Source organism: Copadichromis virginalis, linkage group LG11 (genome assembly GCF_057382275.1).
Source record: "Copadichromis virginalis isolate Kocher_CV1m ecotype Utaka linkage group LG11, C_Virginalis_male_GT1.1, whole genome shotgun sequence".
Classification (NCBI taxonomy): Eukaryota; Metazoa; Chordata; class Actinopteri; order Cichliformes; family Cichlidae; genus Copadichromis; species Copadichromis virginalis.
In genome coordinates this window covers 11,702,813-11,730,639 of record NC_140628.1, presented here as the reverse complement: position 1 = coordinate 11,730,639, position 27,827 = coordinate 11,702,813, and the positions used below count along the sequence as shown (strand labels likewise).

Here is a 27,827-nt window from a genome sequence, read left to right as displayed (position 1 = left end):
AAATATACATTTCCTCATTTATATTTGCTTTATTCAAATTTTCAATTACAAATGCCCAGAGTACAAAAAAACAAATTCATTTATCCCCCCCAACCCCTCCAATACACACAGACACGCACACACAGCTCAAATTCCTCATTTTAACAGATGTACATAAACAAGCATGTAACTGAAATACACACATCAAAAAACATCAATTTTATCTCCAACATTCATGAGCTCTTTCACCCATGCCTTCACATCGCAAACTGCTCTCTGTTCTGTAGTTAGCAAAAACAGGCAGAAATATAATTTTACAGACAATTCTTTCTAATCAGATTTTTGTTTTTTGTTTGTTTTTGTGTCTTTTTTTTTTCATAAGCTTTACAGAATATTCACTGATCATTACACCGTATTTGGTAACAGCTCAAGAATAACCATAAGAAAATAAAAACAAAGCTGTTTCAATGTGGACCATAGTTAGCATCATACTTAGCCTAACGATACACTTCAGTAAGATCTAATCACACATTTCGAAATGAAAAAAAAAGTTGCAATTTTAAGTCACTCATTATTACCAGACACTAGCTTTAGCAGTGCACGAAATCTCCAACATTCCATTAGAAACCAATGGAAAGGTACAATCTTTCCACCACACACACACACACACACACACACACACAAAAATCCCTCATGTAAAAGGACATAAAATATAGCAACCAGATTCTGGTTGCTTGAAATCCTTGGGGGAAAATATTTTACCTACTGTAAACTGGAGAGTGGGTGTTTAAACTTTGCATGAATACATGTAAAATACACCAATATAAATACGGCTGTAAATCAGGACATTTTTGTGCATTTTGTAAAGATTGAAATAATGAAGAGACTGGATGTTCTTCTCAGAGTTGAGGCTATTCTTTAACAAGTCAACATGCTTTTCCTGAATTGCCCCCATCGTGCTCTTGCGTCAGAATTTTGCAGATGTGAAATGCTTCAAAAGAAAACCCAACAAACAAACAAAAAGCAGCACAAAAAATAAAGTTCATCCAAACAACAAAATAAAATAAAATTTGCATTCGAGGATTTTCTTCTGTAACCTCTCGGTCACTGTGTAAAACACTTGCACCTAGTGGCTAATTTGGCAGACCCTAAAAGAATGCACAACCGTGTATTTTTAATACAGTCCAAAGTGATGTTCTCATTTACATATTTTGCATTTCTGTTGTCAGATAATACCACCTTGCCTTTTTCATGCCAACTAGCCATTTAGTGCAGACTGTGGGGATTATTGGGAGCGGAGTATTCAAGGCACACAAGTGCAAGTTTCAGACAAAGTGAACAGAAATGCTGCAGCAACGTACGGTATAATGTGTTCTTTGAACATTAAAGCACGCAAACATATTCTAGCTCCTTTAGCAATAATGAAACAGAGGTTGTACATGAACATAATAGGGGCACTTGGAGAGGCATCACTACTCTCCAAAAAAACTGAGAATTGCAAAAAATGGTAAGGAATATCAGGGGGGAAGTTTCCAAAAGTTCCTACACACTTCCAACAGAGAACAGCCAAACCAGGGATGCGAAAAACACAGAAATGTCTCTGCATGACCAGATAGACCAACTGCGAATCACTGCCTGTGTCTAAGTGGTGCCTCTCCATTTAAAAAACATAATTAAAACAAAAACACTGACACAGGAGCTAAATAACTTATTGGAGAAAAAACAAAAACGACACACACTAAAAAAATATTGCAATACATTCATCCACTTTTCTATGCTTCAAATGTGCACCCCAGTGGTGAAAATTAATATGCGACAGTATGAGTCTGGCTTTTGGCCAACGGTATTCCCACTATAATGTCGGGGTTTCCGACATGACTGCTAAATAAAACGCGGGCAATTCCTAAAACAAAAGAATTCAAAAATCATACAAACTATGGCATTTATCTCTTAACGCCCTATTTTCTATTTTGCAACATTAAGTGAGAGGTAGCCTACAGTACCTTGTGCACTGAAAAAAATTAGAAAACTGTACATCAATTTACACACGGGCAGGCTTACTCTTTAACGCAAGCTCGACTCTGACATTAACTCACACACGTGATTCCTCAAGCACACGTCAATCAGGTCGGGCGGGGATAAGTCAACAATAACAGCAGCAATATCACCTGTGATCTCTAAAAGCCAAGGTCTCTTTGCACTTCACTATTACAAGGGATGTAATCAGACAAGCTACTGGTAGTGAACTGTGATGGTGTTTCTAATACCTAAAGTGGGAAAAAAATTACATCCTCTCAGCTTGTTTTTCAGCAAGTAATCAAGCCTTTTTTGCTGGCTAATCACGGTAAATTCAGTAGCTCTAAACAAACACAAGTCACTACGGTTTAGTTGCGCTGAATTCACTTAAATTACAAAATAGCTGTTTTGTTTTTTTTTAACATTTTCTTACAGAGGAAAAAAAGCCCTTCATTACATGCTGAAGTTTAAATAAGTGGCTATCTCATCCTGTTTTTTTTCCCTTAGATGACCCAAGACGTTAAGTAATTTCTACAGTTTTAAAATCCATTAAAATTCAACAGTTATTGAAGCTAAAAAGAGCCAACAACAGTCTCAGTACACACCGAGCAGGAAGTGCGCACAGAGTGGTAAGTGATTCGAACACAAGTTTCTCTGAATAGCTCAATCCACAGTATAATTGCACTGCACACAGTCTAAGTGAGGAGGCATTAAGGGATTCAGTTATGCCGGCTACTGCTGATGAAGATGGGAAAGGTAAAAAGCAGCGAGAGTCGAGGCGTCAACTGCCAAATCAAGAGTATAGGGTGGAGATGATTTTTAAGTTTGCACATCACGTGTTCAGATTTACCCACTGGCAAGAAATGATGGCTTTTCCAGCTTCCTTTAGCAACTTAGCAAGTTGTGTATTTGTCAGGAGATGAGACACTGGAATATGTGGCATAAATGTCTTGCTTCCATGACTCAAGAGTGCATATTCTGGTTATTTTCCACAATAATTTTTCAATGGACACCCAAATGTACCCAATACTCATACTCTGAACTTTATAATCAGCCTAACCTAACTATTCTAACTATGTTGCGAGTGCTGTGCATCAAAATCAGCCCTGTTTCCATTCTTTTATATATATATATTTTTTATAATTTCCAAAAATGTTTCATATGTGCACACACAACATGGCTATTTAACAGTCAGCAGTAAAAGCCTTCGGTCACAGATCATTGTTGTGGATGAAATCAGCTTGAACTCTACCCACAGCACTTGGCAGTAACACACCTAAAGCGTTACCTGGGTAGCTCTGCACACCCGAAGATAAAACAAAGAAGATCGACCTTTTACTTGCCAAAACAAATTCCCAGACAGGATCCTTCAAGAGTTGACAATGTGATTTTTCTTCTTTCCCAATCTCGAGGGTGTTTTTTGGTAACTGCACGGTTATGCTCAACACAATGCAATAACCCCAGATGTGAGGTAATGCCAAGCACTGTGGGGGATGTTTCCTTATAGCTGTTCTCTCTTTGCTGTCTCTCTATAGTAACACCCATACAAAGATGTGGATACCCTTCCCATCCCCATTTACATTTAACCAACCAGCTGTGTAAATTAGCATCCACTAAAAAGGAGATCAAAGGCTTTACACTGCTGATGACGTTTGTTAGTTATACCATGAAAGAACACGGTACTCCCTGTGGGACAGAAAAAGCCCTCTGTGTTTCCGTCCATTTTGTTCACCTAATGCTAGCTGCCCAGGAGCTCATCCAGGCCAAGAGAGGGCATTTTATCAAAGTCACAGGATTCAAACAAGTCGCTAATTCCCTGGTCGTCTCCCAAACCTAACAGGTAGTCATCTTCTTGGTCCAGAAGAGTAGGCCCAAGGTTTAAGAAAGGACCCAGGGATGAGGGGATCTGGTCTTCTGTCTGCTGCAGGAGACTGGTGTAAGTGGATGAGATGGGTGAAAGAGTTGTGACGGAGACAGCTGAGGAAGAGGAGGGAGGTGGAGCCAGAAAGGGGTTAGGAGAAGTGGTTGTGCAGCTGGGATCTGTGGAAGGAGAAAGAGACAATTTGTTATGACACCAAAACAGCCAAGAGTACCACTGGTCTTCAAAGAAGCTGTACGGCTGTTTTGTTGCACTGGAAGCAAATCTAGTGAGCTCTGGACGTCTCTTCTGGAACCACTTCTAGATCAGCACTGAACACTGAACTCCTTTCTTACCAATCCATTCATACTATTTAAGAACAATGAAACAAAGCATGTGGTTTTCATTCACTTCAGTACAGAAAACTGTTTAAATGTTGCCAATTTCTGTGACTGTAATAGAAATGGGGATTTTTTTTTCTCCATGTGTTTAAATGATCATGCTATTTTTTCTTTTACTCAGTCTATGGATATATGATACGCAAAATAAATGGATCAGCTTTTCATTATGAATGACAAAACAAAGTGCTGCGGTACACTACTATCCATCTGAAACCAACCTTGAAGGACTTTGAGGAAAGGAGAGTTCCCATTGATGTCTGTGTTCCCATTTTTTACGGGACTCCTGGGGTCGTTTTCCTCATCCGGGCACAGCAGAACTTCTATGGGACCCTTTGTGCTGGTCAGGTGTATGGATAAACTCTACAGAGAGAGAACAGGTACTCGAATCAGAACAACAATGCACATAAATGTACTACTGATTACCAACATGTGCACACACCAAATGGAGGAGTTTATGCATGTAGCAATGAATCTAAAATATGATCAATTCAGTGCAGTGATTTCTCAGACTGACCGAGCCACTCAGAAATCATTGTTGAAGGACAAATTAAAACTAACGGTACCAAATTAAGTTTAAATCTTTTTTTTTTTTTTTATTCAAAGTTTACACACAGATTTTAAGGGGAAAAAAGTGTCTGTTACATAGGCCAGCCCAATTTCCGTTTCTATTAAATGGTTCGAACATACAGTAGAGTACTGAGGTTCACGTGACTGCCAACCTTGTTGCATTAACCTTTGAGTCATTTTGGAGATATGACCATCATAGTGACAATGTAGGATCAAGTTAATAAGGCACCAGTCACATGGGCTTAGAAACCAGCTAGGGACCATTTGGCAACCACCCACTGTGTCTGTGTGTGTGTGTGTGTGTGTGTGTGTGTGTGTGTGTGTGTGTGTGTGTGTGTGTGTGTATTTGGGCGGGGGTTATTCCCCGACCAGTTACGTGGATGCTGGAGGCTGATGGCAGTCGCTGGAAAATGACACCCTTTTCCCCCCTACATGACAATACGGGAAAAAAGATGCATTTTGCCCAACCAGAAAACGGTTGCTAGCATATCCCTTCAGTTGCTTATAGTTTCCATGAAAGTGACAGACTTGTCTGTAAACACTGTCCAGCTGCTCTGAGCTGTAATGAAACGGTGACAGTGTGAAAAAGCGTAAATGATGACCACTCGCCTTCAAACTAAAAGTTTACTACTTTTCCAAGATGCTCTACCGCTCAAGATAGTTAGCAAGAGTCTGCAGAGAACCATGGAAAAATACTGGCAGTAGTACCCTTCAGCCTTCTAATAGGTGCACCTATGGGACGAATTTCAAAATCCTAGGTGACCATCTTCTAAAGTTATCGCATTGACAAAATATTCAGAAAACTTGACCTCCGACCCCTGATCTTGAGGTCACTGAGATTCAAACTCGTCTGAGTTCTCCTGTTATCCATTTACAAACTTGGGGGTCCACATCACCCGCCTGCCCACCTGCGCTGCAGGGTGCTGACAATGCGCCATCAACCTTTTACGGTTGAGGCGTAAAAAAACAGAACTACTGGCAACCGGGAAATCTGCTACCAACTGGTGCAATATAGGAGGTTTTCATGCAGCACCTACTTTCCAACAGATTTCACCCAGCGAAAACCAGAAACCTCCATGAACCACTCCGAACCAATCAGGCAATACACACATTATTGCCTAGCAACCAGTGGTTGTATAAGATCCAATATGGTGGACAAATCTTGAGCAAGATGTGCATGACATCACGTTGAAAAACTTCAATATAGTTACATTTAAAACTGACTGACTTACCCGACTAAGGTCAGAAGTGAACCTAACCAATATGAAGTCTTGTCTATAAAAGAACTCAAGTCATATGCCAAGTGGTCGAAAAAAAAAATAAAAAAATCAGGCGCGTGTGTTTGTGAGCATGTATACAAACCTCTTCAGGGTCCGGCACTTCTAGTTTGGTGTCTGTGGGCGCTTTGACGACAATAACCGTCTGGTCTCTGAGGCTCCCTTGTTTGATATCTTGGTATGTTACATAAGCATATGTGGAAACAGCCGGGTTAAAGAAATAAAACTGCGTCTGTGTTGATACAGAACAGACTATATGAAATGACCTGCTTTCTGTGACATGTTAGAAAAGAGATGTTTGTTCGAGGAGAAGTAAAACACAGCTAGTTGTTCCTGAAGGCAGAGCTCTTAAAGTACTGAAAGCATATTACAGCTTTTTGAGAAGAGACTTTTAGACTAAGAAACAGCCATGTCACCATTCTGTGCCTGTCTAAACCCCCTTTTGGCATCATAAAACAATTAGTGAGACTTAAAGAATTCATAATGACAATTTACAAATGAAAGGCACGAGCACAATTATTTTTGCAACTAGCTGTACTGCATGGTATTTGAAGGAGTTTGAGTGTGCAAAATCTGAGGACACGGGTCCATGAGGAAAAGATCTCAAGCCTCTGCGTCTTTACTGAGCAGTGCACACATGCAAACCATGACTATTAAGTTCGATCACAAGGTAATCCATTTTTTCCCTGATGATTCTAATAATTGGCTGCAAGCTAATGTTATGCAGAAAATCTTTTTTTATATATGATCTACAGGAACATTAACTTCTGATGATTGTGTGATCTTCTACGCATCCTATGTGTGAACTTGCATTTGTGCCTCTGCAGTCAGTTCTGGATCTCCTCCAGTTTGTCAGAAGTGTTATCATTAAACTTGATTTTTAATTTTAGGGAAGTGGATAACGTTGTAGGGAAGCAACTTTGGTGAGTGGGTTATTGGTGAGTTAACACTGTGCTGGTGTGAGGGACAAAAAAAGAAGTCTGTTTTCAATACACAGAGATGAATCGCCACGATTGATGAAGTCACAGTGAACAGCGCTGAAAAAAACTGAAGAGCGTTTACCATTAGTACCTACTCAGATCAGCAAGATGTGACTCGAGTCTTGTGGCGATACGACTCGTTTTCCATTACAACCAAGTACCAACTGGACGTGTTTGGGGTCGTTATTGCAATGCGGCTAAGCACTACAAAGGTGGACGTCAAGGCAACGTTACACCTGCTGCTCAGTGTGTAGAGTTTCAGACTCAGCAAAGTTGTTTCTGTCCAGCTGTTTTCCTCATTGCTGGGTTTAATAAATGGCGGTTTTGATTTTCGTGAAGGAGACACTCATGACTCACTGAGTGACCCACCAACTAGCCGATCGGTAGTATGCATTCTGTTTACATTACATTTTTAGGTCACTTGGAACACCGGCCTGGTACCAGGTCTCATCACCTAAAGGAAAATCCTGAAAACTGTGGCGAGCCGCCCTGAGTAGGTACTAATGGAAATGGTCCAGTGCCACTCCTCACCTGACACGCTGCCCTCAGGCTTCCAAACTGAACTCCTACACCTGCTGAAAACTAATCAGCTGCAGCTCAGACTTATGAACAACAATCCTCCACATAAAATTTGAGTTAATTTGAAACAGACCTTGACTTTGTGCGCTCTGTGCAAGTTTAAATGAAATCGCAAATTACACAGTTAAAGGGTTATAGCACTATAGGACCTGCTGCCTGGACGTGACCAAGAAAATCACCTTTACTGGGGAATCTCCCAAACTCAAATCAGCAAAGGCTTCTGATGTTTGGCGTTTTTGATCAGATCGCCTGTGACAAACTTATTTGTAATAAAACAGCCACTCCCTACATGAGCTGCAGCATTTAAGAAGCGAATGGCTTCCCTAGTCAAGAGCGATTTCTAACCGACTTCAATCTCATGTCAGAACGTATCAATACTCCGTCAGCTTCCTCCCACTGATCTGAAGAAGCACACTGCTTACAGAGACATTTAAAAATCTATCATCAGGTTGTTTCTGATTCTCCAGTTGTCACTGCTCTTAGTAAAACTGCAGTGGACACTCCTGAAATGAACTTGCTTGGTGTTTGCTCAGAAATCTGCAGTTTTAGTAGATTACAAACAAGACCTTGCAATCCTGTAGTGACTTACTCTGCATCTTTACGAGATTTATGTTGAACTAAAACTTTAGCCACAATCTCAACTAACAAAAGGATATTTCTGGTTGCCTGGCAACTCGCTCATGTGTCTCATATCCAGAGAGCATCTCTGGATGAGTTGTTCGAGCCTCTGCTCTTCATCAGCCAGCGCAGAAACTTCAGCTGTCAGTCTCTGTCTCTGGCTCAGCGCCCCTTCGACCTCCAACAGACTACAGCCCCTGTAAATGAAAGAAAAGCCAGTGCAGAGTGAAATACAGCGGTTTAGAGTCACCTAAGGGTGCTCAATTGCAGCCATTTGGTTTTTAGTTTCAAATATTTGGCACATCAACTTCAACAGTGCAAAAAAGTTCTGATTTCTTTTCAAGTAAACACAGGATTTATGTTTCGGTACGTATGAGCTACCTCTCACTTAAGCACCTTTCCTTCATTACAAAGGTGTGATTACCAGGCTCCACTGACCGCATATCCTGTAAAGAACAAGTGACTTCAAAACATAAAACTGGGGGAACTACCTTCAAAGTATTCTGACCCAATAAATTTCTGTAGTCATTTCCAACTTTAGTGCCTGACAGGGACACGACCTACATCTTAGGCCATGAGAGGAAAATCAACAGAACTTTAAAATAAAACCATAACAGTACATACAGCTCACAAACATGACTCAAAATCTGTTTAAATGAAAAGCCACCCTAAACTGCAAAGCACAGGTGTCTCGTGCCCAGTTATGAACTTATGAGTTCTGAGTGAGCGAACTACTAAAATGATTCGAGTGTCGGCACTTTTGGGTATCCTCATACAACACATCAGCTGAGGTAAAGAAAGAAGCAAAGATGGAGGAGAAAGAAAAATGCAGAGTCCAAACCAAGCACCTGCATGGCAGAGTGAGGGAGAATAACCACTTACATCCACTGAATGTTGTTCTTGGATTTCTTCTTGATGAGGTGAATGCCTTCTAGTACATTGGTGATATCATACAACCGCCTTTTCTGTACCTGCAAGCGAGGAACACACGTACAGATTTAACGGCGTAACTCATCAGTCGCTAAAACGCTGACCGAAAACAAAGCATCTTCCTCAATTTACCTGTAAGGTTTCAGCAGCAAGGTTGAGGTCCAAAACACCATCGGAAGACTGAGCAAGAAGGTCCACGAACTTCTTTGTTAAGAGGCCCAAAGATGTGTCGTACCGCGTCTTCTCTGGTGGAGACTTGGGTGCTATGGTGGACAAAAAGCAGAAAGAAGGGGAAATTAAGTAATTTAAGCAATTTGAAGGACGGTTTCTAGCCAAGACATGAAAACTCAGTCATTGCTAGATGCAGTTTCACATGAGAGCATATGGCTGAGCGAAACACAGCTTCATCAATATGTCCGAGAGTCAACAGGAGTCCAAGAGCAGCAGGGGTGTCAGAAGAAGCAGACTACCTGCTGGACGGATGGGTGATCATACTCTGTTTTGTGTTGTGACTCATTCACAAAGACAAAGAGCCAACTTTGAAGTCATTGTTGGAAACAAGCGAGGCATTTTCATACTGGACACATTTACAGTACAAATTGCTCACTAACACTCAATATTGGGAAAACCGAAGACAGTTTTTCCAGGGAAATGCTGAAAGGGAAATGACTCAGCGACAATCGCCGGCGTATTTTTGTGAAGACGAGCTACAAGCCAGTTTGGCAAAAAAGGATCACTTTTTAATTCCTCTGTCGGGTTGCAATTTAAAGCTAAAAGTTTTTTAATTTTAAAGGCTCTGTTCGCACAGTGTCCCATTCCCGTTCTCAGTGGGCAAAGCGGTTTAAGAGCAGAGATCCACACCACGTCACCTGTTGTGACCTCCCACAAGACCACGTATTACACTGCCACGATCACTAGATTCATGTAAAAGAACCAGATCTCTCTCCCCACTTTCTTTTTTAAATTTTCTAAGAATGCAGGCCAAATAAAACACCAAGCTAACAGGAAGTTACTTACTGTGCTTGAATATAGTCTGGAAGCAACACGCTTCATAGGAAACACTTCCCTGCTTTTCTTTAATATGTTGAGAGAGTTCCCCATTTCAGCTCCATAGTTTAGATACACAATACTACTGTTTATATATTGATGAAACAGATTAATCAACACCACTAATATAGTGATATAACACTGGAGAGATTTTTCTTCATGGAAAGCTGAGTGAACCACTCGGAGAGAACCAAGGACCTTACCTTCATGATGATGTTTAGCTCAGGGGAAAAAATAAAACTCATTTTATTGGAATAACCATTAAAAAAAAACAACAAAAAAAAAACAGCTGTATCTACACTGTTCCCATCTGTGCTGCTCGGCAGGAGCGTGGACACGATGAAGTTGAAACAATCTGCAGTGAAATGAACAAACAAGATGACAGAGGGCTCTTAAGAGCCACCTTCTTACTTCTGGGTGTCTTCAGCCGTGCCCCATTTGATGCCGCGGCTCCTCCTCTACCTCTTGGAGTTTTGGCTGGTTCTGTCTGGTACTGGTGGTCCGAATCATCGAGCGCCAATCGCCTTTTTGCCTAGGAGAGAGCAGAAGGGATAGTTAAGGGTGGATGTGGTTATTTGGCAGTCACTTCCAAAGCCTTTCCATAAGCCTAGTCTCTCTAAAACACAGTATAGGACCAAAGAAGAGTTTCATAGAGTGACTGCTAGTTTCAGGCTGCTTTTAGTCACCAAATGTGATTGTTCTCCGTCGACTACTTCAGTATTCCTGAGGTTTTCGCAGCAAGGACAGCAACATCAAATCTGAATTGAAAGAAGTTTTGTCAGCCACAGAGATTCCATTTTTTCAAATTTATTGGAAAGGGCAAGCCCAAATAGCTCAAGAGTGAGTCACGTCGACGATTTGAACGTCCCACCACACACCAACGCCAATCCCAATAAATAATTGACCGTATAACTCCACCCAGCCAAATAATTAATGGAAGCATCAAGTAGTTCTGCTCAGTCCAAAACTTAATTCTCAAATCCAGACAAAAATGTCTGATGTCCAATTACCCACCACGAGTCAGTTTAAGCGTATGATTCAGCAATTTATGGCTCCAACACAAGCTTTTATTTAGCTTCATATGCATCTACATTGTCCCCAGATTCATCTGTACCATTCACCATGTTTAAGCCCATTTATGGCATGTGTTGAACATTGGATTTGGTAATGCAGATGTTAAACTTCTTACCATAAACATACCCCATGTCTTGTTTCTTAAAGCACAAAAATACAATAATAATTTTTTTAAATCAAATAACCCATCTCAATTATAGCCCAATGAACATGAATCTGTGCTTTTGCAAGAATCCATCCTGTTTTAGTGTCTTTGAGCAGGACAGCGTGCCACCAGCTTGCTGGTCTGCATTTCCCTCTAAAACTCATGCACAGCAGAAGCCACTTTCCCCTGAAATGGAAAACATATTATAATTTTTAAACCCATACTTACTACTTCATCTTTTGCATAACCCCAGACTGAGAAAGAAAGAAATATGTCCTCTGTTGACAGTCAAAGTGTCAGCCATTTTATATCAGCAAGCAGCTCCCCTCACCCCAAAGCCTTCTCATGGCTCACAGCCTGATATGTGCAGACTGGTTGAGTTCATAAAAGATGAATAACCAGGAGGAGAAAGAAAAGAAAACAACACCCTGAATGCAGCTTTAACTGTTTTGTGTGGTTTGTGCATGTTGAGAATACAGGAAACGTAGAATCAGCACTAAAGCAACAAACTCGGGTTTCACTTTACTTGACATGAAAGGCACCACAGCGTTACTTCAGTTACAAAAGAGTGGCATGACACAGTTGTGCCGAATTAAAAGAATAAGGTCAAGCTCGACAACGACTAACGTTGCTCTCTAATAACCAATAGTGCTACTAGCTCTGATAGCTAACGCATATTTTCAAAGCTTTACCCAAGTTGGCTTGCATCTTCACAGACGACTGGGAGAAAATCTATCGAGCAGATCCCAGACTGAATTGTAGCGATATCTGCGTATAACATCATGCCTTTATAAGTTCCACTAATCATGTAGCGTTAAAACGCTAAAAACAAACATATAGCTTACCAAGAACCGGCCAGGGAAACCATCCCCCAACCCCCCAAATTAAGACACCAACAGCAGCCACTAGGCCAGCGCTAACGTTAGTCATCTCTTACCAATATTTCCATCTGGCTGCAAAGGTGAAGCGGACTCAAAAGCACCATGAAGTCTGCTAACACTCTCTTAGATGACAGGTCTGCATTCCAGTTAACGCTAAACTCACTTAAACTTGTCACTGGCGTCCCCACAGCAAACGAAAACACTTAACCAGCTCACTTGGGTAACTTAGCTAGCGGTAGTTAGTTAGCCACCTCGCTAGGTTGAGTCGAGGGAATGCCCTGGCTAAATAGCTAACATTAGCTGCCCTGAACAACAAGCTCGGCTAGGTTAGCAAGCTAACATTGTGTCGCTGAGCGTAGCAAAGCTAAATGTATAAGCAAGCTGTGTGGATTATTACCGGCGGTCTTCCCAGAGCGGGTCGTTGTCCTGCTGCGTTTGCTGCAGCTTGTTGTGGAGTTGTGTAAATGTTGTTAATCTGAGGCTCGGATAAACACACATTTGATGTCTGTGTAATGTTGCAAGGCGGTGGTGTGGTTATTATTTGGATATACGTAGCGTTTGATTGACCGGGGTTCAAACGATCCGAGAGAGCTGTTAAAATTATATTATTATCCAGAGAAGAGCCTCCAACCCCTGCTAAAATCACTTTTTCCTGAGCCGAGGAGGTCCCTCTTCTCATCTTGCGTATTCAGGGTAACCCCTTTCTTATCTCGGAACTTTCGAGCTCGTATAGCTGCTAATCCGCCGCAATGGTTACAAAAATAATCAGACCAAAGTAAAGACGAGTGTCTGAACTATCGATTTCTGAAAAGTATTTTTCCTTCAGAAAGTGCATTTAGGCAGATGCAACGGATTAAAAAGTAGCGCAACTCTCGTTTCCCCCGTCTAGAAATGGCTTCAGGAAACGGCCTGATGAATGAAGGGATACGGTTTACGCGCTCAAGAACCCTCCCGCGAAACTCAGATTTCCCGGGAAAATTTCAAACAGAATTTACATGCCAGACCCTATTGGCTCCTAACGGCAGAGTACCCACCCATATCGATGTCATTTCGACCAATGACGGCTTCAGATTCAGTGCGCCACGTGTTCATTGGCAGTTGTAAACACGTGACGTCACTTGTCACGCCTTGCGAGCTCTCTGATAGGACGTAAGGTGGCGCCAGAGACCAATTTGCTGAAGAGAAAGCATGAAGAACCAAAACATATCTACGGACTTAAATATTATATTAAATTATATTAAAAATTTAATTATTATCATTAGACCTATTTTTTTAACATTTGCAAAGCCATGTGTTTGTGCTTCTTATCATTTCTGAATACGTTTAAATTAATCAAGTTTGGATCTTACCTATAACTTTAAAAAAGGCACATTGCAAAATGCAGGTCCCAATATACAGTCTCAGTGATGCAAGTGAGCTCAACTCTATGTTGCAACAAATGTGATTTGCTTATTTTTTTTCCATTAGTTTCCAAAGCACCCAGTGACATTACAGATTTTGTTTTCTTTGTTTGTTATTTCAGTGATTGCTTAAATAGTGCACTGTGTGATGTTCATCTCTTTGGACCATGTTCAAGGAGAAAATTACTGCTCTCAAAACCAAACAAAATTGAAATACTGTATTTGTGAAACCACTGTGACAAGAAGGATGATGAATGTAGCCAGCACATTGTTCGGTCAGATGAAAGCATAATAAATTTGTCTGGATTATGGGATCTCATATGTTTGCTATGGAAATGGCTGTTACGATCTGTGAGACATAGAGGAGCGAGTGTGCTGATGTCATCTGCATAAGTGAAAGAATTATAGGGGAAGATATAGATGGCATGAAGTTGCAGCCAAGTGGAAAAAGAATGTTTTCAGAAGTTAAAATGGAAGTTTGTGTTCCACTGTAACTGGAATTAGCACTCAGGTACTGCAAATGAAATTCACTTTATTAACTGATCACCAGCAACTGTGAGCACCTTGATAAAAGCTTAAGTTTGAGCAGTTTGCTAATCTGGAGCATTTACTGTAGGTGTGTGTTGTCAGGACAATGCTGCAATCTTCCTGGGAGTGGACATTCCAGAAAATTCATTCCATCTGACCGTACAATGCCCAGAGAAATGGTAAAATCTCACTGTCAGGCCTCAGTTTGTATGTTAAATTTTAACGTTTTTTGGCAGTACAATTAGAAAAAAAAAAAGAACATCTATGGCTTGTTTGGAAAGGTTGCAAGGTGTAAGCCTGAAGAACATGGCAACACAGTTTGGGTTTGCATCTGAACAAACCACAAGAATTCTGGAACAATGTCCTTTGGACAGACCTAAGTAGAGATATTTGTCCATAATGTGCAGCACCGTGTCTGGAGAACATCAAACACAACAAATCTGTACAATCACCTAATGCCAACTGTCAAGCACGGTGGTGGAGGGGTGATCATTTGTTTTTGTTTTTTCCAGCCACAGAACCCAGGTGCCTTGTAGTTACTGAGATGACTGTGAACTCCAAACCCATATGTACATATGAAAGTCTAGAGTGAAATAAGAGGTCATCTGTTTGCCATCTAAAGCTTGGGTGAAACTGGGTCAGCAGCAAATCAACCACAACAGAATGTCTGAGAAAGAAAAGACCCATGATGTTGTAATGGCTCAAGTCAAAGTCCAGATCTCCACCCGATTGAAAATAACCTGAAGAGAGTTGTGCCTAAACAAAGTCCCACAAACCTCAATGAAATGAAACATCACAGCAAAGAAGTGCAAGGCAAAGTTTCTCCACAATGACACGAGATACCGATAAAGTTATACAGAAAACAATTACTTCAATTTGTTGCTGCTAAAGGTGGCTCTACAAGCAACTGAATCATGGGGTGTACTTAGTTTTCACAAGATTATGTAGAGTAGTGATGGGAATTCCGGCTCTTTTTAGAGAACCGGCTTTCGATTCCCAACAGGCTCTTCAGGTTGTTTTGTTGCTTTAATTGATTTATTGTTAACAACAATATAAAATTATGCACAAAATTAATTACTAATGTAAAAAACGTGGTTTTATTTATATATGCTTATATATAAATATATACGGTGGCCCCTAGAGACAAAGCACGTACAAACTTCAAAAAGCACATACAAATTCCAAAACACATTTCTAGCGTTAACTGAACTTCCAAAACAGAGCTACCTAGATCACATAAATTACACAATTGAAAGCAAATGTGTTTTGGTTGTGTATTTATACACAAGCACTCATATATATTCAAATAATTAAAAAAAAAAAAAAAGTTTATTTACTTGTTACTACCACACACCAAATCCGGTCGTTGGTACTTCCTGGCTTGTGTAGCCACTTTGGAGTTTTTATGTGTTTTGTTGTTTTCACGTGCTTTGGAGTTTGTATGTGTTTTAGAGTTTGTACGTGCTTTGTCTCTAGGGGCCACCGTAAATCATTTTTTATTTATTCACTCCACATAAAATATAAGAAATAAATCATATAATACAAAAAACAACTATTTGCATTTCAACTTTTAACTGTTTACATTTTCAGCTTTTTCCTTTTAAACAAATTTAAAGTGAAACAAAAACACTCCAAAACTCCAAAACACGTACAAACTCCGAAGCACGTAAAAACTCCAAAATGGCTACACAAGCCAGGAAGTACCAACGACCGGATTTGGTGTGTGGAAGCCTCATTCAATAACTTGCACAGATTATTTTGAAAAGTGATGGTCAATGGGCATCCTTGAAAGGAGTGATTACTTCATATGCGTTTTTTTTAATGGTAATCAATGTATTTATTTAGGCACAGGAGGCAATGATCAATTTTAAAATGTAACCTTTATTTAAATTTAATCTTTTATGCTAACAATAACGCCAGAGTGGAAGTGGTGTAGCTCAATAAAGTGATCGATGTGTTCACTAGTTGACTTCAATAAACCCGTAACTTATGAAATCCATATTTTATAGTAAGTACATTACTGATAAAAGAGGTAATAAACTGTTAAATAATAATAGTTAAATAACAATAAGTCTGTTAAATTGATTTTGTGGCTGTTTTGCTACAGCCACATGGGGCCTATCCAGCATAGAATTGAGGCACTTCAAATAATTCCATCCCAACAACGCCCACCTTGAAGTATCCCAAATACAGGAGTTTAAAATAAGATCTGGTTTCAAGCCATGGCGGAAGTCGTCCAGGATGCTCTTTATGCGCGTCACAAAGTAAAAGCGGACCAGGTGGTGGGTGGACTGAGGAGTCAACACACATATGTGTGGCCCAAATCGGACCTCTTTGTAATCTGTGCCATTGTGCATTGGACACAGATGGCCCCCTTTCATCAGGCAGTCCTGTTCGAAGCTTTTCTCACCCTAAAGAAGTAGGTTACAAGTGTGAGAACAACACAAACAAGTAGGTGAACTCGTTTCTATTTGTGCAAAAATATTACACTGATTTTTCTTTTACATTACAATTTAAATGACACCAGTGGAATGATTATAACATTTATATTAAATAAGTTAGCTGAGGTTTAATCTGGTAGTTTACACATGATTATACACCCTGCCCTCTTCTTTGTGTCAGTGTATAAAACTAGTAAATTTTAGCCCTTGCCTTGCTCCTTAGTTGATATTTCTCTGCCTGGATCAGCAGAACCAGATCCTTATATACAGAGCGCTGAACTGAGGAAAAAAATAAAACGATAGATTAGAAGCAGTCCCCATAGAGTCATACATTACATTATGCAGATTCAACAGTAGTCACTTCATTAGGCACACTTTTCCACTTTCCACTTCCATCAATTGGCAGAAGATTGGAGGAAACTGGGCTGGTTTTAGCATTTTAGAAATTGCTGATAAACTGAACTTAATTGCTACCATCTAATTGAGCCAGAGAAAGGTTCAGAAAACAAATAAAATATATACAAGACGTCTGGATAACAATGTCTTGATGACAGCAGCTGACACCAGGGCACATGACACATTGAATAGGGTAAGAATTTAGGTGTAAGCTGTGTAATTTACTTTTCTTAAATTACTGCCCTCAGGATGAATAAAGTATTATAAATCAACCAATCATTCGTGAATCTGCAGGGCATCTCTCCCCAGTGGTGGGCTGGGTGTTAGTGATGGGATCTCCAGCTCTTTTTAGAGAACCAGCTCTTTCGGCTCCCAACCGGCTCTTCAGGTTGTTTTGTTGCTTTAATTAATTTATTATTAACAACAATATAAAATTATGCACAAAAGGAATTACTAATGTTAAAAAAAAGTGGTTTTATTTATATATGTTTATATATAAATATATACAGTGGCCCCTAGAGACAAAGCACGTACAAATTCCAAAACACATTTCTAGCGTTAACTTCCAAAACAGAGCTACCTAGGTCACTTAAATGACACTATTGAAAGCATACAGGGAGTGCAGAATTATTAGGCAAATGAGTATTTTGTCCACATCATCCTCTTCATGCATGTTGTCTTACTCCAAGCTGTATAGGCTCGAAAGCCTACTACCAATTAAGCATATTAGGTGATGTGCATCTCTGTAATGAGAAGGGGTGTGGTCTAATGACATCAACACCCTATATCAGGTGTGCATAATTATTAGGCAACGTCCTTTCCTTTGGCAAAATGGGTCAAAAGAAGGACTTGACAGGCTCAGAAAAGTCAAAAATAGTGAGATATCTTGCAGAGGGATGCAGCAGTCTCAAAATTGCAAAGCTTCTGAAGCGTGATCATCGAACAATCGAGCGTTTCATTCAAAATAGTCAACAGGGTCGCAAGAAGCGTGTGGAAAAACCAAGGCGCAAAATAACTGCCCATGAACTGAGAAAAGTCAAGCGTGCAGCTGCCAAGATGCCACTTGCCACCATTTTAGCCATATTTCAGAGCTGCAACATCACTGGAGTGCCCAAAAGCACAAGGTGTGCAATACTCAGAGACATGGCCAAGGTAAGAAAGGCTGAAAGACGACCACCACTGAACAAGACACACAAGCTGAAACATCAAGACTGGGCCAAGAAATATCTCAAGACTGGTTTTTCTAAGGTTTTATGGACTGATGTAATGAGAGTGAGTCTTGATGGGCCAGATGGATGGGCCTGTGGCTGGATTGGTAAAGGGCAGAGAGCTCCAGTCCGACTCAGACGCCAGCAAGGTGGAGGTGGAGTACTGGTTTGGGCTGGTATCATCAAAGATGAGCTTGTGGGGCCTTTTCGGGTTGAGGATGGAGTCAAGCTCAACTCCCAGTCCTACTGCCAGTTTCTGGAAGACACCTTCTTCAAGCAGTGGTACAGGAAGAAGTCTGCATCCTTCAAGAAAAACATGATTTTCATGCAGGACAATGCTCCATCACACGCGTCCAAGTACTCCACAGCGTGGCTGGCAAGAAAGGGTATAAAAGAAGAAAAACTAATGACATGGCCTCCTTGTTCACCTGATCTGAACCCCATTGAGAACCTGTGGTCCATCATCAAATGTGAGATTTACAAGGAGGGAAAACAGTACACCTCTCTGAACAGTGTCTGGGAGGCTGTGGTTGCTGCTGCACGCAATGTTGATGGTGAACAGATCAAAACACTGACAGAATCCATGGATGGCAGGCTTTTGAGTGTCCTTGCAAAGAAAGGTGGCTATATTGGTCGCTGATTTGTTTTTGTTTTGTTTTTGAATGTCAGAAATGTATATTTGTGAATGTGGAGATGTTATATTGGTTTCACTGGTAAAAATAAATAATTGAAATGGGTATATATTTGTTTTTTGTTAAGTTGCCTAATAATTATGCACAGTAATAGTCACCTGCACACACAGATATCCCCCTAAAATAGCTAAAACTAAAAACAAACTAAAAACTACTTCCAAAAACATTCAGCTTTGATATTAATGAGTTTTTTGGGTTCAAAGGAGCTTGCAAAGAAAAGCGTCTGGACTTCTTTAAGTTGCTTGAAGACGTTTCACCTCTCATCCGAGAAGCTTCTTCAGTTCTAAGGTCAAATGGTGGAGAGTCCCAGATATAAACCTAGTGGGAGTGACCCCCCACAGAGGGACAAAAGGACCCCCTGATGATCCTCTAATCGCATGAGCCAAGGTGTGAAACTGGGTGTGGGTCCCAATCAGCCAGAGTTTCGGGTGTGTTCATTGTGAAACCTGGCCCCACCTTATCATGCGAATTCCTGAGATCAGATGGCCCAGGATGTGAGTGGGCATTAAGGCGTCTGGGAAGGGATCTCAAAACTGGATTATAGATGGCAGAGAGTTGGTGTCGTAAACCACCGCCTCTGTTCAAAGATGGTCGCTCACAGTGGACATAGATGGCTTCTTTCACTCCTCTTTCAAACCATCTGTCCTCTCTGTCCAAAATGTGAACATTGGCATCCTCGAAAGAGTGACCTTTATCCTTAAGATGCAGATGGACTGCTGAGTCTTGTCCTGTGGAGGTGGCTCTTCTATGTTGTGCCATGCGCTTGTGAAGTGGCTGTTTGGTTTCTCCAATGTAGAGGTCTGGGCATTCCTCGCTGCACTGTGCAGCATACACCACATTGTTAAGTCTGTGTTTTGGCGTTTTGTCTGGTTGTTGTTCAATAATAAAATTATTCCTCAAAAATACAACTTGCCTAATAATTCTGCACTCCCTGTATATCTTTCTAATATGACATTGTTGTCCCTGGCTCTTTCTCTGTCTCTCCCTCCTGCTCTGTTCCTGTGCTACTGCGAGTGTAACTACTGCCCCTCCCCCCCCCTTCCCAGCGCAAAGCACAATAGTGGTGGGCAGATCGATCCAAATATCGATAGTATCGATCCCAAGTCGGGATCGGTATCGGATCGATACTAGCCTGGTTAGATCGATTCTTTACTTTGAGTTCTGCTTGTTTGCTATGCTGTGCTTTCGGCAAAAACAAAACAGCCAGGTCGCTGGACTCACCGCTCCTGTGTCAGCGGAGAGCAGGCACACTCCCCCCCCCCCTCTTACTTTTCGGTGTTGCGCTGACACGTCACGTGACTTAGACACTTTGGGGGTTATTAAGTTGTTTGGACATTAATTATATTTTTACCAATTGTTTTTGTTGTTTAGAATTTTAATTGTAATTTTTGTATTATAGTTTATCAACACTATCTGTTTTAATTTGTTTACTGGTTTGCGTGCACTTAAGATTAACAACAAAAAAAAGATCGCCACCACGGCAGACCCGATGGCATTTTCATGCTTCGCAGCATCATTTTTTCTTACAATAATCACATGGTTGCTGTAACAGTACATTCAACGGCTGCAGCTCTCCCGCTGGCAGCCGTACACATCACCACCACCAAACCTGCAGCGGTATCACAGAACACGGCCCGCCACAATAATAAAGCATTTTTTATTTAATTATAAATAAATTATTTCTCCTAATTATGTCCTGGGTTTTAAGTAATTAATAATACAAAAGGAAAAATCACAAAAAACACTTAAGGTCATGAAAATTAATTGCGATTTAGCAATTCAACAAGGCATCCACCTTATTTATTCAAAAGTATTGGTATCGGTATTGGTATCGGCGATACTGGCCCGTATTTACTTGGTATCGGATCGATACCAAAATATGCAGTATCGCACACCACTAAAGCACAAGGCTCGTGTGCGGAGTGAAGCAGGAAAAAAAGTGTGTGAGAGAGGGTGAGATAAAGAAGAAAAAAAAAAACACGGCTCCCAATAATGAGCCGGCTCGCATTGTTCACTTCAAAGATCCGGCTCTAAGAGCCGTTTCGTTCGCGACCGACACATCACTAATGTAGAGGGTTGTGAAAATTCTCTTTTTTACATGACTCTATACAACTACACTACTGTCTTGAAGTCTCAACATCTACCGTATGGTGCCCTGAGGTGCAAAACATAACAATACAACTAAAAACACAACAAAATTACCCTTTATTAGTATTATTATTAGAATGATCTACAGCAACAGCCTGATGTTTCTATACTACTTTGAGCAGTGCCCTTTAGAGTTTTCAGAGAGTTAAAAAAAATATGGAAAGGGATTTTGGAATAATGAGAGAATCTTTTAACAAAGACATTCCTTCCATGTTAGGACACTGGAAAGAATTCAGACTGAGATCACTGGATAACGTTATGCAGAGTTATGCTTGCTTTTCTTGTCCTGAGTTTTGTCTGTCATGTCACCACATGTAGCTAAGCAGAAACTTTTTGTTTTGCACATCAGGGCCACTATACAGGTGTTTGGATGGAGGGGAATTTTCTGACATGACAGTGAGGCCATGACAAAAAGTTATAAGTATAACTGACTTCAGTGATAACTGTCCCCTGACTACAATCCAATTTAGTTGGCCTGATTGCTGAGTGTGGTTCCTTAGACAAGATCCACACGACATTCTGTTTCCCCACATTTCGTTTTTATTTTTACTTTGACATATAATACAATCAGTGCTTTAAGTGGGCTGGTACGCGCCGGTACTCAGTACCGCCACTTCTAAATATAGCTCTTGAGAGTACCGCCACCTCTCCATGCGCCCAGAACGTGCTTTTAGCGTACCGGTACTCTCATTTGCACATCTGTTATAATCGTTTGGCTGCGCTGCCGCTTTTCAGAGCGCCCTTCACAAGCACGCTTCCTAATTCGTCCCACCGAGAGCAGAGACTACATTACCCATACACCAATGTGTTTTACAAGTGAAAAGCGCATGCGTCGCTTTTGCCGTTGTCATGTCAACAACTCAACGTGGTCCGGAGAGGTTGTGTAAAACGCGCAAACAGCTGCTCTGTTAAAATACAAAAACAATGAACACTTAATATGCTCTCCTGGCTTCAGACTCTGAGTAGTAAAAGAACAAGGTCAGAATCAGAGGATTCGCTGGCTGACACCCCACCAAGCCAGAATGATATCGCTGCAGGTCAGATGAAAGCTGCACTAGTGCCGCAGCCGCGGACGACGGCACTTTTTGCGACGACGAGGACGAGAATGACACCATTTCTACCGATGACAACAGCCGCGTTAGCGAGCATGAGTGGCCAGAATGTTGGTCCCAAGCACAAGTCCGGTATTTCTCCACAAATTACAAGTGGCTGATCAGCAGAAATCAAAAGTTGGGTTGTAGTGTGTGTAGTCAAGTTTGTGCTCGCGTGGACATGCAGCAAGGGCAGAGAGTGTCGCAGGAGTGGAGTGGGTGCTTAATCTCGTCTTTTGGAAGGGACAAGGCTGCACAACAAAACTCACTACGAAAAAAAATAAAAGAGCACAGAGACTCAATTTATCACAAGAAAGCAGTTGAAATAAAAGAGAAGGCAACACAAAATACAATGCAAAAACATTGAAGATATGAGAAAGGCTGACTACGCTTCAACTTGCAATGTGTTTAGAACAGCTTATAAGATTGGCAAGCATGGGCGTCCCTTTACAGACATGCCAATAGATGTCCAGTTGCAAGTCTTAAATGGTGTCAAGATGGGCAGAGTTTTGCACTCTAATAACTCATGTGCAAATATACTGGATCACATTGCAGCTGAAATGAAAAAGAAGGTAGTCAATGACATAGTGATGAATGAAAGTAAATTGTGTGTGCTCATTGATGAATCCACTACAATAAGTGGAAAGTCTGTGCTTGTCGTGTGCCTGCGGTCAGCTATTTCCAGTGAAAATCCAGACACAATATTTTTTGAACTGATTGAGCTGCAGGGGACCACAGCAAAGGACATCACTGAAGCACTGTTAGGATGTCTTCATAATAATGGCTTTGACCCTCACTACCTACAGGAACATTTGTTGGCATTTGCTTGTGATGGAGCCTCAGTGATGCTTGGGAGGAAAGCAGGAGTTGCTGCGCAGCTTTGTTCCAAATTCCCTTACCTGTTTGTCTGGCATTGTTCCAATCACAGACTGGAACTGGCAGTTTGTGATGTTTTGAAGGAGGTAGGAGGAATCAACCACTTTAAAATATTCTTAGATCAGCTTTACTCCCTCTACCATGCATCACCAAAAAAACCAAAGGGAGTTAACCGAGAGTGCTCACAATGTTGGACAACGTCTCCTTGTGATAGGCTGTGTTTTATCAGTGCGTTGGGTTGCTTCAAGTGAGAGAACAGTGAAAGCAGTATGGGAGAACTACCAAGCTCTGCAGGTACACTTTACAAGTGCTGCTGCTGATACCAGCAGGGACTCAAGAGAGAGAGCAAAATACAAAGGACTCAATGATGTTCTCACTACTGTTTCTTTTGTGGTCAATCTTGGCATCATGTATGACGCTCTCACAGAACTCAGTGACCTCTCAAGAATGCTCCAGAGACGGGACATGACTTTGGATCAAGCCGACAGGCAGCTGGACCGACAAATCCGGGTGTTTGAGTCAATGGTATCCACACCTGGTCCCTACACACAAACTGCCATTGAAGCTGAAAAGGAGAAAATCTTCAGAAATGTATGCCTGCATGAAAATCAGAGGGTTATAAAAATCAACCATGGCCAATTTTTCCATAGCCTGGCTGAAAATGTTAAGTGCAGGATGACTCCAACAACTTCCTCGCATGTCAGTAAAACCTCATCTGAAAAGACAGATAGTCACCTCCTCTCAGACATCAAGGTCCTCCAGTCTGACTCCTGGCCTGCATCTCTAGATATTCAATATGGGGATGCAGTGGTCAGACATTTATGTCAGAGATTCAGAGTTGGGGAGAGGGAAAGTGTCCTAGGATTTAGAGAGTATAAAGACCTTAAAGCTTCCAAGACACCAGCAGCCCTGAAGCCGCTTCTTACAGCTGTCCACACCATTGCAGTATCAACAAGTGAATGCGAGCGAGCTTTCAGCTCAATGAATGATACTTTGACAGATAAAAGAAACTCTCTCGACATCAAAAGGCTTTCAAATATGATTTTCCTGAAATGCAACGGACCACCCTTGGATCAGTTTAACGCACAAACATATGTGCAGACATGGCTGGCACTAGGGAGGAGAAGTGCAGCATCCACAAACTGCGAAGCCCAAAGTGAAAGGAAAGTGGAGCCCAAAACGTGCTGGAGCCTTTTCTAGGTAAAATGATTTGTACAGTATTTCTCATTTTTCATTTGGTGTACTGTGATTGTATTTTGCTGAATCTGCTTTTGTATATTTTTCAGGGGTAAAGAAATGAACCATCTTCAAGACTCAAGATTATATTCTACTGTTCTATGGTTATTATGTTTGGGTTGCTTCAAGTGAGAGAACAGTGAAAGTAGTATGGGAGAACTACCAAGCTCTGCAGGTACACTTTACAAGTGCTGCTGCTGATACCAGCAGGGACTCAAGAGAGAGAGCAAAATACAAATTATTTTATAATTTATTTTATATACATTTTGTGTAAAAAACAAAACAAAAAACTTTACAAGTGCTGCTGCTGATAGCAGCAGTGACTCAAGAGAGAGCAAAATACAAATTAGTTTATAATTTATTTTATGTACATTTTGTTAAAAAAAAATTTCAATACCTTTTTGCACATTTTATTTATGTTCAGTAGCTCTTTCTAGCTCAAGCAAATCCACAAACTAATAAAATGATTTATTATTTTGTATAAGGTTGTCTGTTGACTGTTGTATATAAAACCCATTCAATATAGTTGTTGTTACCTCAGGGGAGGCGAAAAAAAATAGAGTACCGGCACCTCTTTTGGGCCACTTAAAGCACTGAATACAATAATAACTATAAAGCGGAAGGTAGAGCAGCTAAGACAGCTGAAAATAACCGTGTGTTGTGTCAGTCTGGAATATAAAAGGGAAAACCATCCATCATGACTTCAGTGATGTTTTACTGTATGACAAGTTAGTAGTTTGACTTAAAGGTCACATTACTCTGCTGTCTTTCTAGCCAACAGTATGTCAGTATGGTTTGTATACCCTGTAAATAGACGGTGAATTGTGGTGACAGGATGACATAAAGGCCAAAGAAACCGTCCTTCATATTAAGAAAGATTCAGAAAGAAACCACCTCAGACTAAAGCATGATGATATGTCCTAACTAACCTTATTCTGGTTTGATTTTGCAGTTGATCTTAACCTCTGTCTTCATCACTGAGGGGAACCAAAAGAAAGAATGATTCTGTTTTAGTGATCAATATGACATTCAGTGTCATATTGATTGTTTATCATTTAGAAATTATGATATTTTTAAGTCCTCCTGTTGCCATGGGGACCACTGTTGCCTTCACCTTCTGCATCCTCTAGCTCCTCTCTCAGCCCTTCGTATTTCTCCAGTTCTCTACTTTGTGATGCTAAATCTACTACTACAGCCATCTTCTGTGCTCGTCCACCACTATGATGTCCACTATGTCCACTATGATGTCCAAAAGTTAGGCGCACACAAATTTTATAATAATTTATATAATATAATGTGTTTTTCTGGATACACTGTGCTTTTTCAGCATTCAAAGATTGATGACACCGTGTCAGAGCACTGGCTATGAATTTCAGAAGGATCAGGCCTTAACTTAACAGAAAAGTTAGCAATAGTTCTTTTCCTATTACAGCTACATCCACGTCTGTCGTGCCTAGGCTGCTCACTAGGGCTGGGTATCATCACTGATTTCTATAATCCATTCGATTTTGGTTTTCAAAGTCCCGATTCGATTCAACTTAGCCAGAAGAGTCAGAAATATTATAATTCTGATCATTTATCAGTACTGACTTCATCAGAATTGTGAACATCACAGCAGATGCCTTTGTGTGAAAGTAACTGAGAATAAAACACAGAAAAACATGAAGGAGATTTTCCTGGTCTGGCTTTTTATAGCAGATAACCTTAAAAATATTCTACAATGTTCTGCATATAAAGTTTAAATTTCTTCAGTATTGAACAACAGAAAAAATAGGCTTTCTTGTCCGAGGTCATTTAAGTGAAAAAAAGAAAAGAAGACAGCAGCCGACAGCGCTGTAAACAACGGTAGACTGGTGGGTAATAAGCCAATGAATAATACAGAAAACAGAGATTGGAGACGGGAAGCTGTTCTTGAAGTACAGAGAGAGAGAGAGAGCTAGCTGTGCATGAAGTGTGATTTTAATAGTCGTGGAAGCAAAACAGCAAAATTCATGACGACATTGATCAAATGTGAAGCGCAGTTTGCTGCTTCTTTTGCTGCTGGCTCAGTGAATTTTGGTTGGAGAGAGACAAAACCTGCAGCTCAGAATCAGCGCAAAAAGACGCAATCACAGCGCGGACCGGACGCATCAGAATCCCTAAGCTCCGACAGCGTGTCCGTCTACGGGCCGTCGGGTGAGAAAGCCAAGAAAGACAAAGCTGATTCTGATACGTCAGGTCCGCTCTGTGTTTACGTCTTTGTGTGGAATCCGTGTACCTGCTCTCATTTGCTGTTTGGTTGTTGTTGAAATAGTTTTGTGAGCTTTAATCTGAGAATCTGGCGTTTCTGGCAAAACACAGTTATATTTAAAAGTCGATTCAGGATTTAATGAATTGATATCGCTTTATTCAAGCTACTCACCTCCCACTTCCACCTGCACTTTCAAGTGGACCACGGCCAATCAGAGAGGTCCCGCCCCTTACTATCTCTGATTGGTTTAGTCCACGATAGGGGCATAATGTGTGTCTGTTGTTGACCACAGGGAAGGTTACAGATTTTTTTTTTTTTTTTTTTTTTTTTTTTTGCTACCCGAACATTTGGTCGCACAGGTGCAACCAAATTTTTTTTTTTTTAGTTGCACCACTGAAAAATTTGGTCGCATTTGCGACCAAATTGGTCACACTCTAGAGCCCTGCTGTATCTCCACAGGATCTTAGTTTGGTCATTTGCAACAACCCAAGGGTTGTTGTCCCATTTTGACCTTAGAACTCCTAGGCTATACTCAGCACAGATGTTCCCATAAAATCAATAACCTCTTCCAGCTACCATAGGGCTAGAGAAAGGGTACACCCTGGCAGTGTTGGGAAGGTTACTTTTAAAATGTATTCCATTACAGAATACATGCCCCAAAATTTATTCTGTAACGTATTCCGTTACGTTACTCGATGAGAGTAACGTATTCTGAATACTTTGGATTACTTAATATATTATCATGCTTTTTACAACTACGTGAATGTACTATTGCTGTGATTTATTAATGTTACTGAAGGTCCGCGGCTCCGAACTGTAGTAAAGGGACCTCTGACTAATATACCGGGTTCGGTGTCGGGCTGGTAGCCGAAAAATAGCTTTACTTTGTTGTCTGGGTCAACTTTGCTTGCCAGAGACAAAGAGAGGCGTTGAAAGGCTGCTGCTCCGAACACAGCGTACAGTCGAGTATTAATAGCGTACTTACAACTGGGCTCATCGGGCACTCTTCTTGGCTGCAGTGGTTATTATTATATTTACATGCTTCCAGCTCCCGTTTTTGCTCGATGACAGCTCATACTTTTCCACTCGCCTTTTTCTCCCTCCTTGCGCTCACAGACACATAACGTGTATGGCAGTCCATTCTCCCAGCAGCACGGACTACACTGCCCATGAGGCTACATTCTTTAGAGTTATACCTGTAGCATTCTGCCTATTAGCTTAGCACAACA

The 27,827-nt window shown here is 40.9% G+C and overlaps 1 protein-coding gene, 1 long non-coding RNA gene and 1 pseudogene across 4 annotated transcripts; 2 read left to right on the top strand and 1 right to left on the bottom strand.

Moving 5' to 3' along the window:
* Window positions 1-5: 5 nt before the first annotated feature.
* On the bottom strand, window positions 6-27,827 carry LOC146698155 (transcription factor E2F3-like). Of its 3 annotated transcripts, none has more exons than XM_085473174.1 (8): window positions 27,584-27,827; window positions 10,664-10,784; window positions 9,338-9,468; window positions 9,158-9,246; window positions 8,314-8,472; window positions 6,184-6,295; window positions 4,473-4,614; window positions 6-4,035 (listed from the first exon to the last, which is right to left on the bottom strand). In XM_085473174.1, the coding sequence occupies exons 1-8, from the start codon at window positions 27,593-27,595 to the stop codon at window positions 3,734-3,736; spliced, it is 1,068 nt and encodes a 355-aa protein (XP_085329300.1). In that variant the 5' UTR covers window positions 27,596-27,827; the 3' UTR covers window positions 6-3,733. The 3 variants fall into 3 exon arrangements, with proteins under 3 accessions (XP_085329300.1, XP_085329298.1, XP_085329299.1); XM_085473172.1 differs by lacking the exon at window positions 27,584-27,827 and adding an exon at window positions 12,750-13,339; XM_085473173.1 differs by lacking the exon at window positions 27,584-27,827 and adding an exon at window positions 12,409-12,711.
* On the top strand, window positions 21,986-23,970 carry LOC146698157 (E3 SUMO-protein ligase KIAA1586-like; annotated as a pseudogene).
* On the top strand, window positions 24,017-24,908 carry LOC146698156 (uncharacterized). Its single transcript, XR_014922884.1, has 2 exons — window positions 24,017-24,332; window positions 24,419-24,908. It is a non-coding gene; the product is annotated as an uncharacterized LOC146698156 (long non-coding RNA).